The following is a 21,677-nucleotide window of genomic DNA, read 5'->3' as shown; positions in this document are numbered from 1 at the left end:
CATCACTTTGGAAAAGGCATTGACAAGCACCCTAATAATGAAATACTCATCTCTCATACTCACCAATGTAAAAGGTGTGTGCGAGCATATAATACAAATGTGGGATATATTAGCTTAACTTAGGAAACTCGAGGTTAATATGTTAGAATCCTTCCTAATGCACTACATTTTGTGTACTTAAGAAAAAGAGAGACTAGTGAAAGAATTAGGTGAGAGTGCATTATTGGTAATCGTTCGCAGGAAGAATAAAACTAACAAAACCAACAAAAATCAAGTCAATCAAAAAGCTAATTAGTAAGGAAAAAGTGAAATATCACCTTAAGTTAATATCAAGAAATAAGTAAAATATTTTTTCTATAAAAAGAAGAGACACATGAAGAAGGAATGTACGAAATTCTAACAATGACTTGAAAAGAAAAGTAAACCAACCTCATTTATGTGCTATGAATCTAATATGGTTAATGTTAATATTAACACCTAGTGGATTGACTATGGATTAACAATCCATATTACAAACTCTTTGTAGGATATGTAAAACCTAAGGAAGCCAATGGGAAGTGAGCAAAGCATCTTATCAAGCAATAAAATGGGCTCACATGTGGACGCGATGGAAACTTACATTTTAACTTTAAGTAGTGGTTTTGTTTTAGAATTGAAAAGGATTTTTATGTACTAAGTGTCTCACAAAACTTGATTTTTATTTTTAGACTCGTACCATTTGGATATTCTTTTAATTTTCAAGAAACAACATTGAAAACCGAGTTTGTGATATATGTGGGTTTGGAGATATCCATCTAAGGTTAGGATATATAATCCACAACTTGAAACATTTTCACATGCCATGAGTTGTAAAGAATCAGATTTATGACACGATGCCACGAAGAGAAGATAGAATTCCATGAAGAGCAATGGAGTTTGGGATATTATAGAGTTGCCTAATGGGGCAAAGGTCATTGGTTGCAAATGAGTCTTTAAGATCAAGAAAGATTTGTTCGACAACATTGAGAGATACAAAGCGAGACTTATTGCAAACATATTTACTCAAAAAGAAGGAATCGATTATATATAGTTGTTTTCTTCTATATTTAAGAAAGATTCTCTTCGTATCATTTTGGCATCAGTTGCTCATTTGACCTTGAGTTGTAACAAATGGATGTGAAAAAGATATTTCTTAATAAAGATCTAGAGAAGGAGGTTTATATGAAACAACATGAAGGTTTCTCCTCTAGTGTTGGTGAGCACTTAGTTTATAAGATTAAGAAATCTATATACAATCTAAAACAAGCCTTTGGTCAATGATATTTTAAATTTCATAGAGTAATTTCTTCATTCGGATTTATTGAAAATCTCATGGATCAATATATATATTAGAAGGTTAATGGGAGTAATATGTTTTCTTATTTTATATGTGGATGATATTTTGCTTGCAACTAATGATTTTGCTGCATGAGATGAAACAATTCCTTTCTAAAAATTTTAACGTGAAAGATATAGGTGAAGCATCTTATATCATTGGTATTAAAATTCATAAAGATAGATCTCGACGAATTTTAGGTATATTATAAGAAACCTATATTAATAAGCTTTTAAAGAGATTTTGGATGAGAGATTGTTCACCAAGTGTTGCTCTTATTGTGAAAAGTGATAGGTTCAATTTGAACCAATGCCTGAAGAACAACTTTGAGAGGGAATCAATGAAAAACATTTCATATGCTTTTGTCATGGGAAGCCTTATGTATGCTCAAGTCTGTACTAGACTTGATATTGCATTGCTATGAGGATGTTAAGGCGATATCAGAGTAATCCAAGTATGGAACACTAGAGAGTTGCAAAGAAAGTGATGAGTTATCTTCAAGGAACTAAAGATTACGTACTTATGTATAGACATACAGACAATTTGGATGTGATTGACCATTCAAATTCAGACTTTACTAGCTATGTTGATTCTTGTAAATCAATATCAAGGTACATTTTCAAGATAGCTGGTGGAGCTATTTCTTGGAGGAGTGTCAAGCAGACTTTGATTGTTACTTCTATTATGGAAGCTGAGTTTGTCTTCTATTTTGAGGCTATTTCAAATAGTGTATGACTTAAGAGTTTTATTTCTAGGCTTAGAGTCATGAATTCTATTTCTAGGCCATTGAGAAATTTCTATGATAATTTAGCTACTTTTTTTATGACTAAAAATAATAAAAATGGAAGTTGAAGTAAACACATCGGCATTAAGTATTTAGTCATAACAGAACGCATAAAAGAAAAGAAAGTGGTCATTGAGCATATTAGCACTGAATTAATGATTGTTGATTCTTTGACTAAGGGCATGCACCTTTGATTTCGTTTCGATAGTAACTTGAGTAGATGAAAATCGAAAGCTAGTAGTAGTGTAAATAACAATTTCAGGAAAGTAAGAACTCACACATTCAAGGAACACACCAATTTAAAGTGGTTCAGTCAAAATGACCTACATCCACTTGCGAAGCCTTCTTCGAAGAGGCTCCCAACTTCCACTAGCAAATCACTTTGAAGGGGAAGGACAAATACCTCTCTTACAACCTTTTACAGTGGTTCACACTCTTACAAATTTTCAACGAGAAAGAAGGAGGTGAACACTCAAGCAATTGAAAACAAGACTTGCTAAAGACTTTGCTAAGGCTTTTCATTTCTCAATATATTGCTTCTCCAAAGTTGTATTCTCTATTGAGAATTGAGGGGTATTTATAGGCCCCAAGAGGATTTAAATTTAGGCTCCAAATTTTGAATTCTCTTGGGTTCCCAATGCTGGCGGTGCCACCCCCTGTCAGTGGCGGTGCCACTGCCTGTCAGTGTTTGACATTGATAGTGTATCGACGGTGCCACCGCCCGACCTCTCGGGTGCTGGGCGGTGCTACCGCCTAGTCCAGCGGTACCACCACTTGATCCTCGGGTTCTGGGCGGTGCCTCTACCCAGTCCGGTGGTTCCACCGCCTGACCTTTACCGATCATTGGTCGGGCTTCAAATCCGGCCCAAACCAAGTCATATTTGGGCCCAGTTGGCCCCTAACCAGGATATAGGATTATCCCTTAATCCTAACCCTAATTACATGCAAACTACACAACTGAAAACATAGTCCTAAGCAAGCTTTCAACCGGCAAACGTCGAGTCTCCTTCCGGCGATCTTCTGATGGACTTCTCCCCCTTTGTCATCAACAAAAAGGAGATGAGACTTTTAAGCATACAATTTGTGATTGAAAATTCACCATGAAGATTGATCATTCGGCATTCATAAGATTATACAAAATTCAGCATTCATCCAAAATTCATCTAAAAAAAAATCACCATTTAACTAGAATTCATCTATAAAAAAAAAAATTCAACATTCATCCTGAATGCATTTCAAAAATTCAGCTTTCATTCAAAATTAAAAAAGCATGGCTTTCATGCAAAAGAAAGAAGATGACAAAATTTTAACTTGGCATTAAGAGTAATCATACAAGGATCGCATGTTAAGGTAACAGAATAAGAAGACATATCGGTTAATCCGTAAGAGGAAATCCATAGTTCTTATACATGATATCTATTTTTTGATTCATTTGCTGTAGTTCCTTCAAAATTTCAATTTGCTGAATTTGAATTTGCTCTTGTTGTGATTTGAGTTGGTCTTGTTGTGATTTGATCTAATGCAATTCTGCCATAATGAATTGTTCAGAAGATGAAGTAGGAGCTGAAGGTGCTGTACCATTGCTAAATGGTGTTTCGGGGTGTTCTATTGGTGGGGGAATTGGATCAGTCCTTCTAGGTTGCCTAACCCATATACCATTGCTAAATGTGCACCTAAGTCTTTTTAGTAGATTTCTATTGATGGTGTTAAATCGATTAACTTGAATTGTTTCTTCATTAGGCAAGACACAAATATCATGTGCAAGTATTAATCGAGTAATTAACCCCTCATATGGTAACATAGTGTCTTTAGCTATTATATCATGCATGTGTTGTCAGAGTAAGTATCTAAAGCAATTATGTTGTTCGGTTATAATCCAGTACATGGTGCTTAGCTCTATTTGACTCATTTCATCAAGATGAAATTGCTTGGGAAGTAGTATGCTAGTCATGATGTGATGAAGAATTTTAGAGTTAAAGGGTAGTAAGTGCTCGTAACTTTTGGGTATCATGCTTGGGTTTGGATTTTCAAAGATAGTTTCTAAGGCTTCGGAGTAAGTTGCACCGATTATATTTACATCCCATTTATTTCTAAAGTAACAACTCCTATCATTTTCAGAAATTCTAATTAGTTCACAAATAATACTATAAAAGATTCTAATTTGTGTTCCTAAAAGGTAAGTACTTAGGCTTTCGTTGTCCACACATAAGTTTGCATAAAATAGCCTAATTAACCTAGGATAAATTGATTCATTGATTTGTAGGTGAGGTAAGACATCTAGATGTGCAAACCACCTAATGGGTTCTAGGTTTCCTAGTTCATCTAGATCAACATGTTTACCCTTATATATAGTTCTTGTTTCGAAATTTGGAAACCTAAGAGCTACTTCTTTGGATCTAAAAAGATTTTGGTTAAATGAATCTCCTTCAACCCTTTTCCCTTTTGATCTTGTTGATCTCTTAGGAGTCATTATCTAGACAAGATGATGGATCAAGAATATGAAACTATGAAGAGTAGGCAAAATAATGATAAGAGGAAGGAAAGATTTCAGATTTTACCTTATGAAAAATTCCTTGAAGGATGGAGAGCTTGAACCAACAAGAATCTCTCTCCTAGGCTTCTAAAGGTTGGAATGAGGGTTAGAGAAGTTTTGAAGGAGTTGTGGGAGAGCTTGAACCAATTTCTCACGGGTTGGGGGCGGTTCCACCGCCGGCCCTAACCCCTCTTCTTATAAAGGGGATCTCGGGTGGTGCCACCACCAATCCGAGCGGTGCCATTGCCTGGCGACCAAGTGCTCAGGCGGTGCTACCGTCGGTTCTAGCGGTGCCACCGTTGGCATGCCAAGGAAGAGAAAAGAAAAAAAAATTCTTTCCTCCCCCTTTTTGTTTTTCAGAGGTGTTTGGCTCAAGATAGGATAGGATCTTGGGTTACACTTTAATATGTCATTTGGAATCGAAAGAGGAGGAAGAAATCAAATCCACGAAAGAACGGAAAGAAGATGAAAAACTTTTCGGAAAATACATTCAAACAAGCTTATTCTCAAGGACAATTTAACATGCATAGTTCCCTTAATGAAGTCAAATTGGTCTTCATTTAAAGCTTTTGTAAAGATGTCTGCTAATTGATGCTTTGTGTCAATAAACTCTAGAACGACATTATTGTTAAGGACATGATTGCGTATGAAATGATGCCTAACGTCGATATGCTTAGTTCTAGAGTGTTGAATTGGATTTTTGGTAAGACATATGACACTTGTATTATCACATTTTATAGGAATGTTTTTTAAGTAAATTTCATAGTCTTCAAATGTATTCTTCATCCAAACCACTTGTGCACAGCATGCACTTGCAGCAATGTATTCGGCTTCCGTCGTAGATAGTGCAACTGAGTTTTGTTTCTTGGAAGTCCAAGAAACAAGTGCTATGTCCTAAAAATTAGTACGTTCCTGATGTACTTTTTCTATCTATCCTACATCCGCCAAAATCGGCATCTACATAAGCTATTAAATCGAATTTATCGGATTTCGGATACCACAATCCTAAATTGGGAGTTCCTTTAAGATATTTAAATATTCTTTTAGCACTCTTAAGATGAGATAATTTAGGATTAGATTGAAACCTAGCGCAAAGTCCTACACTAAACATGATATCCGGTCTAGTTGCGGTGAGATAAAGTAGACTTATCATTCCCCTATACGTTTTTTGATCGAAATTCTCACCATTTTCATCCATATCTAACTTCGTCGTAGTACTCATAGGAGTGTTTATCGCTTTTGAACCGTCCATGTTAAATCATTTTAACAATTCTAATGTATATTTAGATTGATTAAGAAATATACCATCACTAAGTTGTTTAATTTGTAATCCTAAAAAGAAGGTTAATTCACCCATTAGACTCATTTCAAATTCATGATTCATACACTTGGCAAATGATTCATACAGTGATTTATCCGAAGAACAAAAAATAATATCGTCAACATAAATTTGCACAATAAGAAAATTATTTTCAAAGTGTTTGATAAACAATGTAGTATCAACCTTGCCTTTGGTAAAATTATTTAAAATAAGAAAGGAACTAAGCCTTTCATACCAAGCTCTAGTAGCTTGTTTCAAGCTATAGAGAGCCTTAGTCAATTTGAATACATGATTAGGAAGAAGAGAATTTTCAAATCCGGGAGGTTGTTCGACATATACTTCTTCGGAAATAAAACCATTCAAGAAGGCACTTTTGACATTCATTTGAAATAGTTTAAAATTATTACTACTAGCATAGACAAGGAGTATCCTAATGGCTTCTAATCTTGCCATAGGAGCGAAGGTTTCTTCGTAGTCGATACCTTTTTCTTGGTTGAAACATTTCGTCAATAATCTAGCCTTGTTTCTAACCACGATACCGCATTCGTCTTGCTTGTTTCTAAAGACCCATTTAGTACCATTGACTAAATGGTCACTAGGTCTAGGAACAAGTTTCCATACCTCATTCCTCTCAAATTGGTTCAATTCCTCTTGCATTGCAATGACCCAAGAATCATCTTTCAAGGTCTCGTCAATGCATTTAGGTTTGATTTGAGAAAGGAAGGCGGCGTTAGCACAAAAATTCTTGAAGAAAGAACGAGTTTGAACCCTTTTTGATGTATCTCTAAGAATTAGCTCCTTTGGATGAGCATCCACATACTTCCATTCCTTAGGTAAGGAAGAAGATGCATCCAAGTTGCTATTTTGAGGAGGGGGTTCATTTAAATTTAAATTTTTAAAACCAATATCATCATCAAAATCATTTTTATTTAACTTGAAAATTTCATTGAAAACTAGACTCTTCTATAACTAAGGTTCTTTTGTTAAAAACACGAAAAGCCTTTGAAATGGAAGAGTAACCAAGAAAGATGTCTTCATCGGATTTGACATCAAATTTTCCTAAAGCATCTTTTTCATTCAAAATAAAGCATTTGCAATTGAAAACGTTAAAATAAGAAACATTTGGTTTTTTGTTATTCCATAATTCATAGGGAGTTTTTGATAGAGACGGTCTTATTAGAATCCTATTCATGATGTAGCAAGTCGTATTCATGGCTTCGACCCAGAAATACTTGGGTAGACTATGTTCATTCAACATAGTTCTTGTCATTTATTGTAAGTTTCTATTTTTTCTTTCAACTACTCCATTTTGTTGAGGATTTCTTGGAGTGGAGAAGTTATGGTTATATCCATTAACTTTACAAAAACTTTGGAAGTCACGTTTTTGAAATTCATCACCGTGATCACTCCGAATTGATGAAATCATGAAGCCTTTTTTGTTTTGAGTGAATTTATAAAATTTAGAGAAATATTTGAAACAATCACTTTTGTGAGCCAAGAAATAGGTCCAAGTGTATCTAGTATAGTCATCTACAATTACAAAAGCATATTTGCTTCCTCGTAGACTTGTCGTGTCAATTAGTCCAAATAAGTCAAAATGGATCAATTGTAATGGTCTAGTGGTGCTAATTTGATTTTTTTGTTTGAAACTAGTTTTTATTTGTTTACCTAGTTTACACGCATCACATACTTTGTCCTTAACAAACTTCATATTGAGAATCCCTCGTACTAATTCTCTAGATGAGATCTTAGATATTAGTTTTATACTTGCATGGCCTAATCTCCTATGTTAAAGCCAAGTATCATCATTTAAAGTGGAGAAGCACATTTCATTACTTAGTTCATCAAGGTTGATGGTGTAGACATTATTTTGTTTTAAAGCAATCATTGACAAGTTATTGTTTGGTTTTTCAATAATGCACGCATTAGATTCAAATCTAACGATGTAACCTTTATTGCATAATTGACTAATACTTAAGAGATTATGTTTTAATCCATCAACTAGTAATACATCATCAATTGAAAAACATGATTTGTTACCTATGGTTCCCTTGCCAATGATTTTGCATTTGTTGTTGTCTCCGAAGGTGACGTACCCTTCTTCTTTGCTAGTGAGCATAGAGAAATGAGATGGATCTTCAGTCATGTGTCTTGAGCATCCACTATCAAGATACCATCTCTTGCTCCTAGCTCGTTGGTTTGTCTACAAAAGAGGATGGTTTTTAGGTACCCATTTGATTTTGGGTGCCTCAAAAATTGATCTACCAATTTTGTTATTCATCATTGAAGTATTTATAGTTCCTTTAGGAACCCATATCAACTTATGTGGACTAATTTTCCTAAATGGACATTTGTAAGCAACATGTCTGGATTTACAATAAAAGTTGCATTTCAAACAAAGGTGAAACGTGTAATGTGGGTCCTTTAATGAAAGTTGTAGGATTTTGGTGAGATCCTCTCACAAAACTAATTCCACTTCTATTTACGACGTGACCCTTGTTTGCGAGGATCATGTCCAATCCCTTGCTACCGACCTTAAACAAGGTCTCTTTAAGTAGTAAATTTTTATTTTTTATTGCTTCTAAGTATTCACACTTAGAGCATGGATGAGTTTGAAGACTATCAAGCTTATTTTGTAGTAAGACATGCTCTTTCTTTAAAAGATTAAACTTCTTACTAATAGTTCTACACTCATCAAATAATTCGTGAAAAACGATAGAAAGTTCATCGAAAGATAAATTTTCATTAATTAAATCACATACCTCTTCTCCTAAAGCCATTAGCGCAAAGTTTGCCTCTTCTTTGTTGCTAGCTTCTTCACTTTCTGAATCACTTGAATCGTCTCAAGTCGCTTTTAAAGCTTTCTTCTTCTTCTTCGGTTGCTTCTTCTTGGCTTGGGGGTATTCATTTTTTAAGTGCCCCGACTTCTTGCATTCGTAGCATATTACTTAGTCCTTTTTTATGTTCAAGTTTGTTTTTGGTGTTATTTTTAAATTTGTTCTTTCTTATAAATTTTTAAAATTTTTGAGTTAAAAGTGTAATGTCATCGTCACTGTCCTCATCACTTGATGTTCCTTTCAAGTACTCTTCTTGTGATGTAAACGTCATATCCTTCCTGTTCTTTGGAAGAGGGTTCTCGAGCTCTTCATGAGCATGATATGTAATTTTGTAGGTCATTAGAGACCCAATAAGTTCTTCAAGAGGAAATGTTTTAAGGTCATTGGCCTCTTGAATGGTCGTAACTTTTGGATCCTAACTTTTTGGAAGGGATATTAAGATTTTAGTTACTAGTTCAAAGTAAGAAAAATCTTTACCAAGAGCTTTGAGTCTATTGATGACATCCGTGAAACTGGTGTACATGTCTCCGATGGACTCACTTGGTTTCATTCGGAAAAGTTCGTAAGAGTGCACAAGAATGTTGATTTTGGACTCTTTCACTCGGCTAGTGCCTTCATGAGTGACCTCAAGAGTTCTCCAAATATCAAAAGCTGAATCACAAATTGAAACGCGATTAAATTCATTTTTGTCTAATGCACAAAACAAGGCATTCATAGCATTTGTGTTTAAAGCAAAAACCTTCTTCTCCGATTCATCCCATTCGCTCATCGAAAGAGAAGATTTTTTAAATCCATTTTCGACAATAGTCCAAAGCTCAAAATCCATGGAAATGAGGAAGATCCTCATACGAGTCTTTCAATATATGTAATCCGACCCATTAAACATAGGTGGACGTGTAATAGAATGACCCTCATGCATGCCGGAGTAAGCCATCCCTCTTGGGTATTAAACCAAATATGAGAGTGAGCCTAGCTCTGATACCAATTGTTACGATCAGAGTGGCACTAAGAGGGGGGGGGGGGGTTGAATTAGTGCAGCGGATTAAAACTTGTAAGTTTAAAAACAAATTCATAAATACGAGGGGATTTCGTTTCGATAGTAACTTGAGTATATAAAAATCGAAAGCTAGCAGTAGTGTAAATAACAATTTTAGGAAAGTAAGAACTCACACATTCAAGGAACACACCAATTTAAAGTGGTTCGGTTAAATGACCTACATTCACTTGCGAAGTCTTCTTTGAAGAGGCTCCCAACTTCCACTAGCAAATCACTTTGAATTACAGTGGTTTACACTCTTACACTCAAGCAATTGAAAACAAGACTTGCTAAAGACTTTGCTAAGGCTTTTCTTTTCTCAATCTATTGCTTCACCAAAGTTGTATTCTCTACTGAGAATTAAGGGGTATTTATAGGCCCTAAGAGGATTCAAATTTGGGCTCAAAATTTTGAATTCTCTTGGGTTCCTGATGCTGGCGGTGCCATCGCCTGTCAGTGTCTGACATTGATAGTGTACTGGCGGTGCCACCGCCCAGCCCGGCGATGTCACCGCCCGACCTCTTAGGTGCTGGGCGGTGCTACCGCCTAATCCAGCTGTACCACCGCCTGATCCTCGGGTTCTGGGCGGTGCCACCGCCCAGTCCGGCGATTCCACCGCCCGACCTTTACCGGTCATTGGTTGGGCTTCAAATCCGACCCAAACCAAGTCATATTTGGGCTCAGTTGGCCCATAACCAGGATATAAGATTATCCCTTAATCCTAACCCTAATTACATGCAAACTACACAACTGAAAACATAGTCCTAAGCAAGCTTTCAACCGGCAAACGTCGAGTCTCCTTCCGACGAGCTTTCCGACGATCTTCCGGCGGACTTCCGATACACCTTCGGATTTCTTCCGGCGGAATCCCAGTAGGCTCCCGATCTTGTGGCGAGTTCTACGAGTAGCCGAGCCTTCTTGGTGAACTCTGCAAACCTCCGACGATCTCTTTAGCGGACTTCCGAAAACTCCGACAAGTCCCCGATTTCTTCTCAGTTGGTTCCGGCAGCATCTCCAACGAATCTTCGGACTCTCAAACATCCATCGAATCTTGACTCTAGTGTCCTTGCTTTATGTTTTCAAGCTATCGTAGTTAATCCTGCATACTTAACTCAATAATATGGATTAGATCAATTAACCCATCAATTGATTTTATCATTAAAATCTGAGATTCAACACAAGGATCATGTAGAGAAAATGAGACTTGGTTTCACTTTGTAATTGAATTTACTATTGAAACTCTTATATATTATGATGTTTTTTCATATTCATGTGCACATTAATTTATTTGAGAAAATATATTTGGATTGGACTAAGAATAAACATAAGTTTTGTTCATTAAGTAATATTACCACATTTAAATTAATACTTGAGAAACTAAGTACATCGTAATACTCGCTCTTAGAGGATTTATTGTTATAATTCATGTATTTGTTTCTTAAAAAAATTATTCGATAAAATTAATTTAAGTTATTAAATTAAACGTATGGACCAAGTGATCAGTTCAGGAATATAGTTTCTACACATGATCATATGAAATCTCAACCATCCATATCGAATAATAGATTAGTTATAGTTCATAGCACTTCTCAAGTACAAATTTGTGTTGAACAATCAATATTCTAATAGATCAAGCAATTTAGGAATTATAATAAACTCTTGAATAACTAGTTGAACCACAAGTTCCTCACGGAGACATTAGTACAATATTAAAAAGATCTACTAGAAATAAAATATATACAATTCCTAGTGATTATGTTATATATTTATAAGAATCTGACTATAGTAGTGGAGCAAAAAAATGATCCTGAAATATTTTCATAAGCCATTAGTTACAAAGAGATAGATTTATAGCACGATGCCGTGAAAGAGGAGATGAATTCCATGAAGAGCAATGGAGTTTGAGATCTTGTAGAGTTGCCTAATAGGGCAAAGATCATTGGTTGTAAATGAGTCTTTAAGACTAAGAAAGATTCGTTAGGCAACATTGAGTGATACAAAGCGAGACTTATTGTAAAAGGATTTACTAAAAAAGAATAGAGGTGTTTTCTCCTATATCTAAGAAAGATTTTCTTTGTATCATTTCGGTGTTGGTTACTCATTTAACTTTGAGTTGCAACAAATAAATGTGAAAACAATATTTCTTAAAAGAGATATAGAGGAGAAGGTTTATATGAAACAAATTAAAGGTTTCTCCTCTAGTGTTGGTAAGCACTCAATTTGTAAGCTTAAGAAATCTATAAATGGTTTAAAACATGCCTTCTATCAATGGTATTTTAAATTGCATAGAGTAATTTCTTCATTCAGATTTATTAAAAATCTCATGGATCAATGTATATACCATAAGATTGACCTTTGAGGACGGAGACACAAGGGTGCTGCACGACTCAGGCAAAACCAGCTAAGTCCGTAACAGATGGTATCAGAGTGGGATAAGCACTCATAGAAACACTTGATATGCAAATGTAAGGGACTTAACGGGGTTGCGTTGAGGGCAGTTAGCACACGCACGACCGTTTGGGAGAAAACGAGCATAGAGATGTAGGGAAAAGGAATCGCTCGGAGGAGCGGGCATTTGAGATTGACATTCAGATGAATGGCCAACCCTTCGTGCAAGAGGCACCACGAGAACAAGTAAGCTTGGAAGAATGCAGAGCGCATAAAGATTGGGATGGCTGAGTTTGAACTACGGCTCAACGTTGACAACTATACTTGATGGTGCTCAAGGTAAGCGAGGCACTTGGTAAAGGATGAGACCATGCTAGGTGGAATGAGTTGCTTAGCAACCGAAAGAGTTGTGCAAAGCTCACAAAGGTGAGGGGAATTGCTAACTCGAAGAATTCGGTACTCATACATGGGCTTATATACGGACGATGGAATGTTCGCGGCCATCCCAAGGCTACTGAAACTCGGTGCCATGGAGCATTGAATCTTTCTTTTCGGCATGTGAATGATACGTCTGTAGGAGGCTGAAGTGTGCAGTGAGTTCAGCATATTACTAGACCTTGAGTGGTGCAGCGGGGGCTGTATTGACGTAGAGTCGCAATCTAGCAAGTGCGTTTACAGGAGGCAGAATAATGTACAGTTTGTTTAGCAAATCGAAGTAGTCTGGGGATGGTGGTCTTCGAAACGTTCAGAGAGAAAGAAGCGAAGAGAGATGTTGCTCCGATGGGACAATTATCTAAGAGGGATAGATTCCGGTTTCTCCAGAGGGAGAATCATGTACAATAGACCGCACATGTTGAGGAGGAGTACCTCAACAAACAATAACTCCACGAAGCTCAATAGACTGAGCAAGCGGCGAGAAGTCGTCGCATGATCTCACTTGAGAGAATGTATTGGTGGATGCATTGCAAGATCAAGTGGGAGAGTGACCCAAAGCAATACAAATGAAGGCACACGTGGAGTCGATATGGAGATTGGACTCAAGGGAGGGCTGACCCGTGGAATAGTGGGCGCGAGGGCCACCATCAACTCAATGCAAAACGAGGAGCAGAGCAACTTAGGTGTAACTTAGCAAAGTACCCAAGTCATGTGGACATGTGCGAGAGCTTTTCGGTCTGTAATGGACCATTTTACCCTTTGTTGTGCCACTGTTCAGAGCTTGTAAAGTCTGTTTGTAATTTGCATTGTCTATGAAGTGTTTTTCGGACATGTTTGCTTGTGGATCCCGATTGAGGCGTTCTCTTTAACCCGTTCTCTCTTTTGTTGGTCCTAAGGGACAATGAGGGAGCTTCGGGGAGGCTGACCTTTGTGGACGGACGCGCGAGGGTGCCGCACGCCTTAGGCAAAACCAGCTAAGGTCGTGACATTATGGTATCAGAGCGGGACAAGCACTCATAGAAACACTTGACATGCAAACGTGGGGGACCTAGCGGGGCTGCGTTGAGGGCAGTCAGCACACGCGCGACCGTTTGAGGGAAAACGGGCATGGAGATGTAGGGAAAAGAGTCGCTCAGAGGAGCGAGCATCTGAGATTGACATTCAGAGGAATGGCCAACCCTTCGCGCAAGAGGCACCACGAGAACAGGCAAGCTTGGTTGAATTTGGAGCGCACAAAGGTTGGGATGGCTGAGTTTGAGCCACAGCTCAACGTTGACAACTATACTTGATGGTGCTCTAGGCAAGCGAGGCGCTTGGCAAGAATGAGACCATGCAAGGTGGAATAAGTTGCTCAACGACCAAAAGAGTTATGCAAAGCTCACAGAGGTGAGGGGAATTGCTAACTCGAAGAATTTGGTACTCATGCATGGGCTTGTATGCGGACGATGGAATGTTCGTGGCCATCCCAAGGCGACCGAAACTCGGTGCCATGGAGCATTGAAACTTTCTCTTCGGCATGTGAAGGATACGTCCGTCGGAGGCTGAAGTGTGCAACGAGTTCAGCATGTTGCTAGGCCTTGAGGGGTGCAGCGGGGGCTGTATTGACATGAAGTCGCAATCTAGCAAGTGCATTTGCAGGAGGCAGAACAGTGCACAGTTTGTTCAGCAGTTCGGAGTAGTCCAAGGGGATGGTGGTCTCCAAAACGAAGAGAGATGTTGCTCCAACGGGATAGTTATCCAGGAGGGATAAGTCTCGGCTCTCCAGAGGGAGAATCATGTGACATGGACCTCACATGTTGAGGAGGAGTACCTCAACAAACAACAACTCCACGAAGCTCGATGGACTGAGCAAGCGGCGAGGAGTCGTCGCATGATCTCGCTTGAGAGAATGCATTGGTGGATGCATTGTGAGATCAAGTGGGGGAGCGACCTAAAGCAACTTATGAAGGTACACTTGGAGTCGATGTGGAGATCGGACTCAAGGGAGGGTTGACCCGTGGAATGGTGGGCGCGAGGGCCACCATCGACTCAATGCAAAAACGAGGAGTAGAGCAACTTGGGTGTAACTTGGCGAAGTACCCAAGCCGCATGAAGGGAGCCAGCATAGAAGTTGGAACATGGAGCAGAGGCACAGTGCTTTCCTTAGATAGAGGTTAAGGACATGAACTCTTGCAAAGGCGAGAGTAGGATCATGTTGTTCCATGGGTCCTTCTTTCTGACGGAGCAGACTCATCTTGCATGGTGCCAAAGACGAAGGGAGCTTCGCGGCACATGCACCTTAACTCGGAGAAGCATTTGATGGAGGAACTAAGGCGACTCAATTTGCGGAGGCGAAGTTGGGTTCAGAAGGGCCTTAGCACGGGGCAAGAGGACGTAGAGGCGGGTACTCTTGAAGAATATGCCACAGTGTTGCCATTTGAGTTGATATGAAGGAAGCAATGCGCAGCGGAGATTGTGCTGGTAGGGGCAGAGGCCCAGGATCCAGACAATGGTGCACAGATTACAGTGAAGTCGGTGGACTTCGAGAGCTACTAGGCGACGGACTGTCCTAGAGCAGTGCTTCATCTAGGTGTGACCCAAGAGTGGGTGGATGAAGGTCGATTGCCAAAGGAGCGAACAAAATCGAAGGTGGAGGAGACCTTGCGATGTATTGGCAGAGGCCACACATGGAGGGTTCACAATTCGAGTTTATTCCACAAGGATCAGAATGCAATGGAGATGTCACCAGGAGGCGACATGGTGCAGCGGATCGTGGTGGAACAGTTCGTGGCAATGCGACGCACACGACAGAGTCCCGTGAGGGATGAGATCATATGGAGGTATGATCGGGAGCTACTGGGAGCTCCGCTTTGGTGAACAACACGACGGCAGGAAGGGCTATGGATTCAAGGAGTGAAGGCCATGGTACCGCAGAGGCGAGTCTTCCGGGCGTGCACCGAATTTTACATCGGATGAAAACCTTGGTCATCAGCATATGGGGGCTGGGTTCCACCAAGGGAAAAGTTCGAATGCAAGTACCAGTGAGTTCCATGGGAGGGACTTGATCATGTAGAGGTATGATCGAAGCAGCTAGAGAGTTGGACTGCTCCAAAGCTCATATTCGCTTAAGGGAGCCCGACAAGTCAGAGGACAAGGTCGAGTAAGCGAACGTTGCTACCAAGGAAGCTAAGGAGAACAGAATCGGTGCAAACTTTGCAACGTGATGGCAGAGGCCATGCATGGGAGTTGCAGTCTGTCTTTCCATCGACCAAACGGACTGCTTGGAGAACACAGAGGTGTTGAAGCAGGGGGTCGAAAGGGGCGAGGAAGCGACGACGAGTCCAGAGGGACTTAGCTACCTAAAATCAAGCATAAGTTAGAATGGAGGTGGACTCAAAGGAGTGCCACGGAGACATCTCTACTGATTGTGAAGAAAAGGGATACAGAGGCGTGGCGACGGATAGTAGGGCCATGGGCATGGCAGCGCCATGGTACCGCAGAGGCGGGACTTCCGTGCAAGTCATTGATCCCTTGCTCTCACGGAGGGAGAGCACTTGGTCGTGAAAGGGGCCAAGGAGGTGGAGCATGCAGAGGCAATCTCCAAGTACCGAGACAAGGCTGAAGGGCAGAGGCCAAGAAACTTCGTAAGACCGGTGTCAACAAGTTTCTCATCAAGATAGCCGTAAGTGAAGGACTTCGGGTCATGCAAGAGTGCACGACCAAGGAACGAAGCAGGCAGTACGCGGTGCTGTACCTTTGCTACTCAGTGAAGTAGGCGGCAGGGTTGATGGAGAAGACTATACAATCCCAGAGGCGACCTCATCTATCAGAGAATTACTCCAAGTTGGGGTGAAAACTTCCTGCATTCCAGAAGTTCAATGGCATTGAGAAGGTGAATCACAGTAGCTAACTCAACGCAAGGAGTGCAAACACTTCAAGTGCTTCAGAAGTGTGAGCAAAGAGCAGGCGAAGGCCAGTAACCAGCTCGCTGCATGAAGTACAACCTCGAGGAGGCGGGCGAAGTCAAGTAACTTTTGCCTTCTCAACTCTTAAGAGAATGGGCGAAACTGAGTACCCCAATTCTCTTATCTATCCAGCAAAGGAGCGCTGCATAAGTTCAAAGACCCTTCGAAGATAATGGAAGACAATAGTAATCAAATCCTCACCAACGGTGATCAGTGCTACTGAGAGTAGATTGTCCGCCTCATTTCCCAACGAAATGCCAATCGAAAGCGGAAGTGATGCAAACCTACTTGGATGTGACAACTAACTAAAAGAAGAGTCAATGAGCAGATTTTGTGGAGGAAGGACCCAAAGCTTCAGAAGTTTGCGAGGCAATGCTCGTTAAAGCTCCAACAAGCATCCACCCAGTTGAAGCAGCATGTGGAAATTTTGAGAGACTGGCGCAGTAAGGATGGTCTTTTCCTTCATTTGGTGGATCCGCAGGAATCAACGAGGATCAATACAACTCAGCCAACCCCACACCAGAGTCAGAGTCATTGGCGAGTTGAAGCAGCATGGCGGATCAAAGGTTCGACTACTCAGAAACAGCAGCGGAGAGCAATTGGGAGCTAGGAGGCGCATTGCAGCTGGAGCAGAAGATTGAAGACTCAGCAAAGGCGAAGAGTTGCAGTGTTCACAAAGGCTTCGACGAGGACGTCGAAGGGATAAGTGGGGGAGAATGTAACGGACAAACTTCTAAACAAGATGTTGGATGTAATGCTTATGTCTGTCCGTTGTCTTTTGGCATGTTCATGCCTTGTACAGCAGGTAGAGGGGCGGCCGAAGGCTAAATAGTCCCATGTTAGTTGGGTCGGTGGCCTCTTTAGGCTTGTAAATAAATGTTGTGTCATGTGGACACGTGCGAGAGCTTTTCGGTCTGTAATGGACCATTTTACCCTTTGTTGTGCCACTGTTCAGAGCTTGTAAAGTCTGTTTGTAATTTGCATTGTCTATGAAGTGTTTTTCGGACATGTTTGCTTGTGGATCCCGATTGAGGCGTTCTCTTTAACCCGTTCTCTCTTTTGTTGGTCCTAAGGGATAATGGGGGGGCTTCGGGGAGGCTGACCTTTGCGGACGGACGCGCGAGGGTGCCGCACGCCTTAGGCAAAACCAGCTAAGGTCGTGACAGTGTGGCATCGTCGTCTTAGTCATCCCTCAACTCTTATTCAGCAAAAACTGCTTTCCTATTATTCTCTTCCTACGCTTAAATCCAATAACATCATAACTCATTGTGATGCTTGTTTAAGTAATAAAAGTCATATACTTCCCTTTGGAAAATCCTCCGTATCCCACTCTAAACCCCTTGAAGTTATTTATACTGATGTTTGGGGCTTCGATCCAATCACTTCCTTCGATAAATTCAGATTTTATATTATTTTCATATACTATTTCACTAAATACACATGGTTATACCCTCTTCACCATAAATCTGAAGTTTCAATAGTCTTTACCAACTTTCGAAAATTGGTTGAGAACTTCTTTCAGTCTAAAATTAAGACTGTTTACGCTGATGGTGATGGCGAATATCAAGCCCTCACATCTTGCCTATCTGCTTATGGTATACAATACCTCAAGTCACCTCCACACACTCCTCAACTCGTCAGCTCTGCTGAACGTAAATATCGACATATAGTTAAAATTGGTCTCACACTCCTACACCAAGCCTCTATGCCACCAACTTTTTGGACTGTAGCATTTCAAGCTGCCTTCTACCTCACTAATCGTATGCTTACTCCAGTCCTTAAGTACGAGTCGCTATTTGAAAAATTATTTCATAAATCCCTGAACCTTCAAAAACTTAAAGTGTTTGGTTGTCTATGTTATCCATAGTTGCGTCCATATGCCTCACATAAGATAGCATCAAAATCTAAACCTTGCATTTTCATTGGATACTCCCTTGACCATAATGCCTTTCGATGCTATGAACCCTAATCTCGAAAAGTCTTTACATCCCGTCATGTTATTTTTATAGAGACTACATTTCCATTTCACAACCCTGAGTCTCCTACTATGTCACCTACTCAATCATATATACATCACTGGAGTACACCATCAATCCCGTCAACCGAGTCTCCCATAATATCATCCAGTCCTTCTCCTCAGGATTCACACTCTCTCACTCTCCTGGTGTAACAGCTCCTCACCCCCTCCATTGTGCCTCTCCCTTCTTCACTAGGTTCCCCTACGATTGAAGACATTCCCTCGGAATTACAATCGCTACCTTTATCCTTTCCTAGGACCAATGACACTGAAGTCCCTCAGCCTCCACCGCCTATTCCTACAACACACCCTATGGCCCCTAGACATCCAATGACAACACGATCCAAAAGTGGTGTCTTTAAACCACGACAAATCCTTGACCTACATACCATCACAACATCATCGTTAGAGACCACTGAACCTACCATAATTACTCAAGCCCAAAAATCTCCATACTGGCGTAAAGCCATGTGTGAAGAATATGATGTACTCCTTCATAATTCTACATGGACCCTTGTACCCTCTCATCCCACACAAAACATTATCGGGTGTAAGTGGGTCTTTCGAATTAAGTAAAACCTAGATGGATCTGTAGCCAGATATAAAGCACGTCTAGTGACCAAAGGATTTCATCAACGACCTGGTGTTGACTTCACAGAGTCATTCAGCCCTATTGTTAAACCCACAACAATCCGACTTATTTTAAGTTTGGCCATCTCAGCATTTACGTCAACTCGACGTTAACAATACTTTTCTATAGGGGACCCTAACTGACGATGTCTTCATGCAGCAGCCTCCTGGCTTCATCCACCCTCAATATCCAAAGCATGTTTGTAAACTATAAAAAGCTATTTATGGACTTCGTCAGGCTCCAAGAGCTTAGTACACCAAACTTAGCTTGTTTTTAGCATCAGTTGGCTTCATCAACTCCAAGTCTGATGCCTCCTTATTTCTCCATCACCAAAGTGGCAATATAATATATCTTCTGGTATATGTGGATGATATTATTATCACAAGCAACAATCCTATAGAAATCAAGGCATTCCTCAAGCATTTAGCAGATCGATTCTCCCTTAAAGATCTAGGACCTTTGATCTATTTTTTGGGAGTGGAAGCAACATACACATCTTCCAGGCTCTTCTTATCACAACGAAACTATATTCAAGATCTATTATCTAAAATGAATATGCAAGATGCAAAGGCAGTTACAACACCTCTGTCTACTAGCGAGTCGCTCAAACCTTGTGATGGAAGCCCTACTACAGACCCAACTCAATACCGTCAAGTTCTTGGCTCCTTACAATATTTATCTCTCACCCGTTCAGATATCTCATTTACGGTCAATAAACTATCCCAGTTCATACATCGACCATCTACTATGCATTGGTCTGTAGTCAAACGAATCTTGTGGTATCTTCACGGGACTATCAATCATGGACTCTTTTTCCACAAACACTCCCCTCTTAATCTCCACGCCTTTACCGATGCTGATTGAGCAGGGAATTTTGATGACAGAACATCCACGTCGGGGTATATTCTCTTCCTTGGATCTAATCCAATCAGTTGGAATTCTAAGAAGCAAAAGACAATTGCACGTTCTACAACTGAAGTTGAATACCGTGCCATAGCCACCGTTGCTGTAGAACTCAATTGGGTCATGAATCTCCTCAAGGAACTTGGTATCAATATTACCTCTACTCCTACAATATATTATGACAATGTCAAAGCCATCTATCTATGTGCTAATCCAGTATTCCACTCACAGATGAAACACATAGACATCGACTTTCACTTCGTGCGAGAATAAGTTGTCAAACATCAACTACGTGTTTTTCACGTACATACGGTTGATCAACTAGCGGACTCTCTCACAAAGCCTCTCACCCGCAACTCGCTTTCATCGCATCGATCCAAGATTAGCGTTCTTAATCCTCCTCTTTTGAGGAAAATTTTCTCTTCTATCGTGTATAAATAGAGAGTATTCTATTGTTTCAACTCAATGCATTCTTCTCCTTTGTATTTTATTTCTATCAGTAACATGCAATATTGTGGACTGAATTCAATTCAATATCGGTAAATGAAATTGTAAACCCTAAGGATCAATAAACATGTTTTACATTTTATTATGACTTTAATTAAGATTCAAATTTACATATTTTTTTTCTAATTTGTAAAGTCATATATCTTCACCCAACAATAAAAAATCTATTGACAATTCTTCTAATTTAAGATATTTAATTATGGAATTGATGTAGCTTGAATAAATCTTGAAAATAGTGCTTCCGGAATTGATAGAATCTCAAAGAAGGTAACTTGATTGAGTTGTGACGAAGGCACCATGGCGGCTTCGATGACCTTCGACTTGGGCACCTCGGGCGTGGACGTCGAGTTGGCAACAGTCTCCTCGATGGACTCAACTTTGACTTCAGTTTCCTATGGGGACCCCAGCAAATTTTGCAGCCTCGCTTGCTCCTCTATCCCCTCAAAAGGCTCCCCCTTTACTCTTGACTCCACCTTCTTGCATAAGAGGGGTGGATTCACTGTGATCATCGACTCCCTCAAATCTGATGAAGATGACTTCTTTGTTGATTAGGCGTTTACTGTTAAGAGCTTCTGGGAGCATGAGGCCGAAGTGATCTTAATGCATTCGGGATATCGCGAACTGATACCTGAAGCACCATGCATTGAAGGAAAGTCGAGTCAAACCTTTCCTGAACCCTCATCGATGCCTTGTACTTAACTACTCAACTGGCCTCGTATTTAGGGCATCGAGAGCCCCTCCACCACCTTTTGTAGTTGAGTCTTCTCTGGATGTGAATCTCTACATCCAACGTCAAAGGAAATCACTAAAACAATGTTGGTCAACCCTTGCCTTGGTTGCCGACTACTTTATGACATCAAGTTTGCTCACCAATTCTGCCAACTTATACGACTGTATCGCTTGAGAACCGAACGTGCTTTTTGATAACGCATGGCCTATGAGCCAAACATGCATTTTGATAACGTACAACTAACGAGTCAAACCTCA

General features: G+C 40.1%; 1 protein-coding gene across 2 annotated transcripts in view; it reads left to right on the top strand.

Moving 5' to 3' along the window:
- Positions 1–21,018, top strand: part of LOC135637645 (DNA mismatch repair protein MLH1-like) — a 35,967-nt gene extending 14,949 nt beyond the window's left edge. The window contains exon 16 of one of the 2 annotated variants that reach the window (XM_065150318.1): positions 20,983–21,018. In XM_065150318.1, coding sequence (XP_065006390.1) covers positions 20,983–21,003 — 21 coding nt within the window. In that variant the 3' untranslated portion in view covers positions 21,004–21,018. Of the gene's footprint in view, positions 1–3,686; positions 3,821–20,982 lie in introns of those variants that run through there. The other variant, XM_065150320.1, reaches the window with a different exon arrangement.
- The last annotated feature ends 659 nt before the right edge of the window (positions 21,019–21,677 follow it).

Source organism: Musa acuminata, chromosome BXJ3-5 (assembly GCF_036884655.1).
Source record: "Musa acuminata AAA Group cultivar baxijiao chromosome BXJ3-5, Cavendish_Baxijiao_AAA, whole genome shotgun sequence".
NCBI lineage: Eukaryota > Viridiplantae > Streptophyta > Magnoliopsida > Zingiberales > Musaceae > Musa > Musa acuminata.
The sequence above is the reverse complement of the archived record's forward strand: the minus strand, read 5'-3'. Positions and strand labels throughout refer to the sequence as shown.